General features: G+C 48.0%; 1 protein-coding gene across 1 annotated transcript in view; it reads left to right on the top strand.

Annotated features, from left to right (window-relative positions):
• LOC142502761 (deubiquitinase DESI2-like) overlaps nucleotides 1-8,765 on the top strand; it is a 38,678-nt gene extending 29,913 nt beyond the window's left edge. The window contains exon 5 of the mRNA XM_075614198.1: nucleotides 7,431-8,765. Coding sequence (XP_075470313.1) covers nucleotides 7,431-7,673 — 243 coding nt within the window. The 3' untranslated portion in view covers nucleotides 7,674-8,765. The remainder of the gene's footprint in view (nucleotides 1-7,430) is intronic.
• The last annotated feature ends 1,278 nt before the right edge of the window (nucleotides 8,766-10,043 follow it).

Here is a 10,043-nt window from a genome sequence, read left to right as displayed (position 1 = left end):
AAGCGGAAGCCCCGCCCCCGGCTTCCTCTGACATGCCTGCGACCAATCCCCTGCGGGCCGGCCGGCATTCTAAGTCCCGCCCCCAGCATTCTCCTGCATTCAGTCCCCCGGCAGCATTCACACACACATAGAAAAATACTTACCGCCGCCGCATTCTCCTCACCGCCGCTGCCCGCGATACCGGGACCAGGGACAAAAACCGGGACAGGCCACAAAAAAACGGGACTGTACCGGTAAAACCGGTACGAATGGTCACCCTATATATGATGTAATTCTCTCAAAAACAATAAAAAAATTGAAAAAAAAAAAAAGAAAGGAGCAGGCCCCCCCCAAACCCATAGTGCACCTACCACGAAAAAATATCTTTTAGCGCGCAACTTTTACTTAACTGTTTTCTTATTGTGATACAGAAAAAACATTACAATGCAACCTGTTTTATTTTTATATTTTCAACAAAAGACATGTGACTGCCTGCCTGGGTGACTGGGTGGGTGGGTGAATGACGGTGACTGGGTGGGGTGAATGACGGTGTGTGGGTGAATGACGGTGTGTGGGTGAATGACGGTGGATGGGTGGGTGAATGACGGTGGATGGGTGGGTGAATGACGGTGGATGGGTGGGTGAATGACGGTGGGTGAATGACGATGGGTGGGTGGGAGACAGTGAATGACGATGGGTGGGTGGGAGACAGTGAGTGACGATGGGTGGGTGGGAGACAGTGAATGACGATGGGTGGGAGACAGTGAAAGACGATGGGTGGGTGGGAGACTGTGAAAGACGATGGGTGGGTGGGAGACTGTGAAAGACGATGGGTGGGTGGGAGACTGTGAAAGACGATGGGTGGGTGGGTGACTGTGAAAGATGATGGCTTTGACAGTGACTTTTGAGTGACTGGTGGGTAACTTACCATGAACGAGTGGGTGCTGGTGCTGCCTCCTTCCTTGCCCCCCAGTCACTTCCCCCCCTACCACCGATATCCCCGCGGCAGCTGCCCGGGACGGGAGGGGGGAGCGTGAGGTGGGCTCAGGGGGCACGCGAGAGGTGGGCTCAGGGGGCACGCGAGAGGTGGGCTCAGGGGGCACGCGATAAGTGGGCTCACGGGGCACGCGATAGGTGAGCGGTTGGGGGGGGGGTTGGCAAGACTGGCGGGCTAATCCGCGGCTGATGCCCGGGGCAGGAGGCGCGCGTGGGGGAAGTTGGGTTGGGGCACGCTTCGGGGGAAGTTAGGTTGGCGCCAGGGCCATCTTAACAACATTAGGGGCCCCCGGGCAAAGCAGTGCACGGGGCCCTGCCTATACAATCACTCACATGAATAAAAATGTAAATTAACGATTTGTTAACGAATAGTTAATATCCCCTGAATATCTAGTTTACAATGTATTCACTTTGCAAGCTATAACTGCAGTACAGTGAAAAAACTCAACCTGTACCACCTTTTTTATCTGAAGAAATATCACAATAAAGACACAGTCACTGGTATATACTTCTAACCTATGCAGACTGTCGCTCCCAGCCTCCTACGCGCTCACTAGCAGCAGGAGGCACCAGAAGTGCTGCACTGCTAGGCTGCAAGCGGTTGTGACGCGAGCCGGGGTACAGGGCGAGTGGAGCCAGGGTTCACTTCCGGCGGGGGAGAGTGAGCCGGGGTGCCGGCCGCAGTGGCGGTGGGGGGGGGGGGGGGGGGGGGGAGAGCGAGCCCTCCTAGCTCAAGACTTAGAATGGAGATTTTACATTTTTAGCATTGGTGGGTAGGGGTTGCCAGATGGCTCGTCCAAACATACTGGACACAATGGTAAAACACGCTCCCGAATACATATAAAACATAGCCCCACCTCCCCAATACATATAAAACATAGCCCCACCTCCCCAATACATATAAAACATAGCCCCACCTCCCAATACATATAAAATATACCCCTACCACCCCCATATATATTAAATATCCCCCCACTAGCCCACTACATAAAAAATATCCCCCACCTCCCCAATTCATATAAAATATACCCCAACCACCCCCAGGTATATTAAATATACTCCAACCACCCCCATATATATGAAATATCCCCCCACTCCCCAATTCATATAAAATATCCCCACCTCCCCAATTCATATAAAATGTACCCCACAACCCCAATTCATATAAAATATACCCCCACAACCCCAATTCATATAAAATATACCCCAACCACCCCATGTATATTAAATATACTCCTACCACCCCCATATATATTAAATATACCCCTACCACCCCCATATATATTAAATATACCCCTACCACCCCCATATATATTAAATATATCCCCACCACCCCATACATATAAAATACTAGCTGATATACCCGGCGTTGCCCGGCATTGAATTTTCCCGCTCCCCCTCTCTCTCTCCCACCTCTCTCTCTCCCCCCAATACCATCTCTCTCTCTCTCCATTGGCATCTGTCTCTCTCCATTGCCCTCTGTCTCTCTCCATTGTCTCATGTCCCCCCCCCCCCCCCCCCCACACACTGTTTTTACTCCGACCCCCTTCCCTGGCTTATATGTTTGTGTCCCTAAATCCATATTATATGCTTCCTGCTATTAAAATGAATAAGACAGGCGGTCATGTGGAACTCGGACCCAGACCAGCTCTGTTGGCTAGCAATTGAATTTCAATACTCCAGAACGCCCTCTCTGCCAGCTTATCTTTGTGCGGTGACAGGGGCACTGATATGGCGCCTAAATTCGAACTGGGAGCGATGAGACACACATGGGATATATGGATGAAAACTAACATTAAATACCAGCTCTGCTCCCTCAGTTCACAGCTAACCCCACTATTCAACAATCCAAAATCCCCCCAGGACTAAACAATTCGACATATTCAAATCATTGGGGGTCAGGGTGATCGCGGATCTGCTGGACAGTTCCTCAGTCTCCAAGAATTACGCACCAAATTGAAGGTACCTCACCTAGATACATTCAAATTTCTCCAATTTCGACACTTCCTACAAAAAATGTCCCCAACGTTGAAATTTCCCCCTCCCACAAAATTCGAGAAACTGTGCCAGAACGGAGCACATCAAAAAGGTCTAATAACGCAAATATATGCTGGCACGGAGAATCCGGCTAATCCAACTGCACACGACTATATGCTCAAGTGGGCAGCGTAATTGAACATAGTTATAGACCGGGAGGACTGGGAAGACATATGGGACGCGGCCTCAGGAACATCCATATGTACCACAGTGAAGGAGAATGTTTACAAAATAATGTATCACTGGTATCTTACCCCAGTGAGACTAAAGCAAATCTACCCTCTGGCATCGGATCTATGCTGGAGAGGCTGTGGACATAGAGGGGACATGGCCCATATCTGGTGGCTATGTCCAGAGATTCAAAAATACTGGCTTATAATCCAAGATTGAATAAAAGAGATCACAGGTCTCACAATCCCTATGGATCCACTGACCTTTATACTGGGCAGACCGATAGAGGAGATCGATCGCCCAGTATGGAAATTAATCTCCTTTATTCTGACAGCAGCAAGATGCTCGGTAGCATACTCCTGGAAGAAGACAGCGCCCCCCCCCACAAAACAACAGGTGAAAAATAGACTCAATGAGGCAATGAGGATGGAAAAACTTACGGAGAGAGGGGGGGAGAGGGGGGGAGAGGGGGGGAGAGAGGGGGAGAGAGGGGGAGAGAGGGGGAGAGAGGGGGAGAGAGGGGGAGAGAGGGGGAGAGAGGGGGAGAGAGGGGGAGAGAGGGGGAGAGAGGGGGAGAGAGGGAGTTGGGTGGCGTCAGAGCCACCAATCTGATTGGCCAGAGGCTGAGGACCAATCAGATTCACCGCATCTAGCACCAACCATACAAATTTCGAATTTATATATTAAGATACCCCCACCACCCCCATATATATATTAAATATACTCCTACCACCCCCATACATATTAAATATACTCCTACCACCCCCATACATATTAAATATACCCCCACCACCCCCATATATATTAAATATACTCCTCCCACCCCCATACATATTAAATATACCCCCACCACCCCCATATATATTAAATATACTCCTCCCACCCCCATACATATTAAATATACCCCCACCACCCCCATATATATTAAATATACTCCTCCCACCCCCATACATATTAAATATACCCCCACCACCCTCATATATATTAAATATCCCCTCACCTCCCCCCACAATGTACTTTACCTTATCTCCTGCAGGACACAGACAGCACAGGAACACGTCTCTGGGCCGCCGGGGTGTGGGCTCCGCCCCCGCTGTCCTCTGGTTGGCTGTCCTCTCCTCCAATCAGAGACAGCACACCAGTCCTCCTTGCTCTGCCCAGCCACCGTCCCGGCCTGCTCTCTCACTGACTCCGCCCTCTCAGCACTTAACGCTCGCCAGACACCTGGCAACCCTATGGTGGGCACGCATGGGCCGGGCACGTGGGGCTCCCCTTTGCTGTGGGGCACCCGGGCTTCTGCCCATATCTAAGGCCTCGGGCATGGTCAGCGCATAAGCGCTGACCCGTGCTGAGGCGTGCTGCTGCTCGGCACTGAGCCCCTGCAGCCGCAATGAGAGCGGCTTTAGCAGGGGCTCGCGCACGCGTCCGCACGCTTGGGGAAGCTTGTGTCTGACGGAGGTTTGAAATTTGGCGCTCGCCGGAGCGCAGGGCCGGTCACGTGAGCGGTTCGCCCAATGAGGGCGAACCAGCTCCGTGACGTCACTGGCCCGCCCCCAGACCCGCCCACGAACGGCGCACTGTGTAAGGCCAGGGAAAGCACCGCTTTCCCTGAGCCTCAGCGCGCCTCCGCACTGTTTTGGGCACTATGTCCCAGGCCTAAGACGGCCCTGGTTGGCGCGCGCGGGCGAAGTTAGGTTGGCCTGCGCGCAGAGCAATCCCATGGCACATCCCCTCCGTCCCACGTTGGGAGCCGAGGGGTGGGAGCGGGGGATGAGCGAGGGAGGGGGGGAGGGGAAATGGGCGGGCCCACAGGCAGCGGGCGAGCCCACAGGCAGCAGGACGGACACCCTGCTTGCCCTGCGCATGGGCGCGGAATGCCCTGACTCATGGGGCCCGGGACGCCAGTGCCCTCTGTCCCCCCCTGTTGGCAGCCCTGTATACAGCTCCTAAACACTACCCAGGCATGCAGGGCATTCCGAAATTACAGTGCAAGGTAAATACATTGCAAATTATGGGGGATAAGTGCAACAGGTTAATGACAACATAAGGCAAAGAGAGACACTGCCCTGAAAAGCTTACAATCCAAGTGATACGTTGGGAGGCTTAGAGACCCGAGGCGCAATTAATACAGCTTTGAAGCAGGGGGGTCTCCGGAGCTGAACCCCGTTAATTCTAGCTCCAAAGACCCCCTGCTTCAATCCTGTAATAATTTAAATTGATTTTAAAGTGAAACTCGTATTGCTGCTTTAATAAAGAATACAATAAAAATAGGAGCAATTAAAAATTACAAATAAGGAAGGATAGCTGGTACCCAGTGCTATGCTCGTGTTGACATTGTAGCACAACTAGGGTTGCCAAGTGTCCAGTATTGGACCGGACTGTCCTGTATTTGGACACTCTGTCCAGTAAAAATTAGAGGCAATACTGAACATAGTGACCTTACCGGTTTGGGGCGGAGTGGGGGGGAGGGGACGCATGGGATTTCCCTGAGCTGGGCTGGTGCCAGTGGGCTGGGCAGCTTCCTCCATCCTGATTGGCTGCATTACCCAGCAGCAGCCAAACCGGAGGAGGTGTCTTAGGTCTTGGTCTTAGGGTGGAGCCAAGGAGAGGAGGAAACAGCATGGAGCGGAGAGGTGTGTGTGTGTGTGTCTCGAACCATCCACCATTGTGTTCAGTATTTTTGGAGAAGCCACCTGTTAACCGTAAGCACAACACTAAGTAAACCCAGGACTAGATAACAATGTTATCATCAAGTGTGGGATTAATAATGAGGACCATGAGAAGCATCCAATAGTATCCCTGGGACCACCTGCAACACAAATACAGAATATCCCTATGATGTCTCTTTAAAAAGTATAGATGGGCGGATTTCCCCAAAACTTTCCCTGCCAAATCCGATCCGCACAGTGAAATCCGCCGTCGCATTGCGTCATTTTAAAGGCCCCGGATTTTTCAAAACCCGTTGTTAGATCTCGGCCACACGGAATGTAAAAAAATCCATCAACAGACGCAATTTAAATCCACACGGCGCTCCTCACCATCCGGGTGGTGCTATCATGTTGTCACGTAGTGACGTCACATATGCCGGACGCTTGATTTGCAGTCACAGGGATCTTTTCTTTCTGATTTCCTATTTATGATGCTTTTTTTTTTTTTTTTTAACGTATTCGTATAATTGCTGCGTCTTCTGCTTCTGTATTAAACACTTCTGGAGGAGTGTGATGTGATTATGGCATCCAGCAAAGAGCTGGTGTTGGACGGAAGCCTTGAATAAAACATATTCACAGAACAGAGATCGTTTTTCAAAAATATTCACATACCGTGTGTGTTGCTGGTACATGTTAGACATACTGTATGTCAGTGCCGTCTTAACACATGGGCACGCTGGGCAGTTGCCCGGGGGCCCCACGAGCATAGGGGCCCCATGCTAATCTATGCACAGACCAGAATTTAACACTCATTTTCCGATCACCCGCCTCAACATTCAAATCTCCCGCTAACTCGGTAGAAGGAGAAGAATTACGACTTGCAGCGGAGAGTTGGCATGTCTGCATTCGCGAGAGACATTTTGCCGTTTTTTTTGCTTGCAATGTTATGGAAGCAGAATATTGTAACGGATTCGCGGGAGGCAATTAACGGTTTTGTTGGAGGTACCAATAAATAGAAGTTTATTTTATCGATAATTGACATGTTTATTCCTGTGAGTGGTTGTGTAGGCCGGGCCTAGTGCACTGCTTTGCCCGGGGGCCTATAATGCTGTTAACACGGCCCGGCTCTGTGTACATAACAAATAAAGGCCATCTGGCCCATTCATTTTAATACCTCTCAAACCATGAACTGTACAGCTGCAGTTCTGAATCTTATTTTGTTTTGTAACAAAATAACAGACTTTCCAGCACCACTCAGTTTGTACACGTGTCGAATCATCTATATACAGCTGTACGTCATTTTTCACCTTTATAAGCTTTTAGTCTCTTAGTTTTGGTTAACTATTGCCATTTATCTCTAAATGTTACCTTAATATGATGCATCTGTCCTTATCTCTCCTTTGGAGAAGACTGCCTGACAACTCCCTGGAAAATGTGCATTTCCCTTTGATGTACCTGGTAGGGCCTCTGGCGTGCCAGGGCGCATGATGTATCGGGTATGTCATAAGGGCACTGAAAGGGTTACACGTCGCAGGTATTGCCCCATTTCATGTTTCACAGTATTTTGTTAATTGTTTTCTTTGTTCCTCAACATCACAGATGCTTTGTGGGAAGGAAATCCCAGGTTGGGTGAACCGCCTGGCCTATTTCAGCTCCTGCATCCCATTTCTTCAGAGCTGCCTTCCCAAGGAGTGGCTGACACCAGCAGCCCTGCAGACTCACATCAGCCTTGGCCTCCAAAGAGAAGATCAGGGAGACATTACAGATGAGGACTCTCCGTCCACCTCTGCTGCGGCAGCCTCATCTGGGACCTCACGAACCTGTAGGCACACTAGAGTTTAATTCACATCTTCTGTCACCAGGCCGAACACTTCTCAGTTGTTGGACATTACTCCAGTTCCACATAATGTCAACTCACAATAAGACTTTACCGGTTAGTCACGTTTTTACTTTAGGATAACCCTGCGTATTTTCATGAGACATCAATATGAGATCCCTTGCATTTGCAAAGGATTCTGGTTATGCAAAAACAGCTTGCAAACGCAGTAACTTTCTAGCTTCAATGAAAAGCTAATTCCCAAGGAATTTTTATGCATTTGCAGTAGGTTTTTTTGTTTGAACTTTTCTTTGCATATTCAGTCTTTTTTTTTTGTCTGTTCCTAAGTTGTGTGGACTTTTTTTTTTATATACCGTTTTCTTGTTACATATTTCTTCTTTATGGTAAAACATCTTTATGGAACCAACTTCCTTAAGTCAAATAAAGAAATAATCTGAGCTAAACACAATAAGGCTTATTTAAATATAGCTGCATGGTCTCTATGGCAACAAGAGCGGGATTTTGACACCCACATGGGGCTGAAATACTATATTTTGCAGAACAGAGCTGCTTTGTTCTAAGACAGAGGTGCCCAACTCCAGTCCTCAAGGGCCACCAACAGGCCAGGTTTTAAGGCTATCCCTGCTTCAGCAAAGGTGGCTCAATCAGAATGACTGAGCCACTGATTGAGCCACCTGTCCTGAAGCAGGGTTATCCCTAATACCTGGCCTGTTGGTGGACTTTGAGGACTGGTGTTGGCCTCCCCTGGTCTACGACTACTCCATAATCTTTACTTTAGTCCCAATTGCCTATATATGTACTGTATAACCAACTCAGATCTTAGCAAAGATCAAAACCCAATTTACCGGTAGTATTAACAGAACTCGTGCAACTGTGTTAGGATTACAGGATACATTGCTCATCAGTGGGACCACGATTTTCCTTAGCGGTGCATTAACACCTAACGCCTATTATTAGACGAATCAAACAACATTTTTAGTCAAATCCGACTCTTCCCTTCCATCTGTTCTGTTGCTTTCAGGTAATTTGTATAAAATGCAGAAAAAACAGTAACAATAAAAGCGTAGAATGTGAATTATTGTGGCTCACAACCAAGATTTCTGCCTGCATACTTTCTCTTTCTTCCCAAGTCTTTCTTGTGAATCTAATCACTTAGACTCAACTGAGTCTGTCTTTCAACAGAGAAGGATGATGCATTGGAGTGATTTGGGAGTTGACTTCCTTCCAGCTTCAGAAAGTGGGAGGGCATGCTGAAGACATATGAATAAGCAATGGTTTTAGCCTTCTTGACCAGATAAAACAAATAGCATAAAGGTCATCATTATGATGTGGGCCAGAGGACAATGTGCATTCACTCTTTGTACAAAATGCAACAATCTACATTTTCAAACAAACACCCGTCCCATAAATGACCATGGTGCAAAGAGAGGTTAGACAAGCAGCAAGCACACATAACTGTACATACTATGCATTACTCTGTGCAGAGAAGGAGCAATCAGAGGTGAGGCCAGGAGACAAATTAACACACTAAAACATCCTCATTCCTAAGCCTGTGCAGAGAGGTTGGGACAGAATGCAAAGAACACACCAACTGTGCGTGCATACATGTCAACACTCACTGATTTGGAGTTGGTTGTATTAAGCCGCCTAAGAATAATCAGAGCTTTTCCTTTCAAAAGCTATTATTTTATGTGCAACTCCCAAATATCGACGATTTCGGTCTTTGTGTTGGCATCACTGTCTGTGCTTCCTTGTATATGCAGGCGTGGTGTAGAGGTGTGTCAGAGTACTAACACAGCCTCTGTAATACTCTCTGGGCAGATAGACCTAAGGCCAGGACACAAATTAACAACCCACCTGCACTACATTTAGCAGACAGGGTATACTGGCGACGTAGAGACCCAATTAAACATCCTCTGTATTAATTACATTAATGGAGGGAAGATAAAGGTGAAACCAGGACGCAAATAACCATACCCAGATTTTATTACTATGTGCTGAGTACATACAGTATATTGTATGAGGCCAGGACACAAATTAATTATTGTTAGGGCAGGTACAGCTGAGCATGGGGACACAAATGAACATATCACATGTGCAGGGAGAGAGTAACAGAGCTACGGCTCAGACAAAAATACTGTATGTAAGTTTTATTTTGCACATTTATGGGGTAAACATGAACAGGTATTGGAAGCGCATTAACTACTACTATTCTAGCCCTATTCTGGGTAGGAAATTAAGACTTGCCTACTCGTTACTCTACCACCTTTGTCGTGAAGAATGAAGGTGATGGACAAAACCCAAACAACACTAATAACATTACAGAAATAATTACTTTTCTAGAAGTATTTTTACTATTTGGTATTACACCAGTG

The sequence above is a fragment of the Ascaphus truei genome, chromosome 9 (assembly GCF_040206685.1).
Source record: "Ascaphus truei isolate aAscTru1 chromosome 9, aAscTru1.hap1, whole genome shotgun sequence".
NCBI lineage: Eukaryota > Metazoa > Chordata > Amphibia > Anura > Ascaphidae > Ascaphus > Ascaphus truei.
Note: the sequence above shows the minus strand (reverse complement) of the source record. Positions and strands in the feature narration are given on the sequence as shown.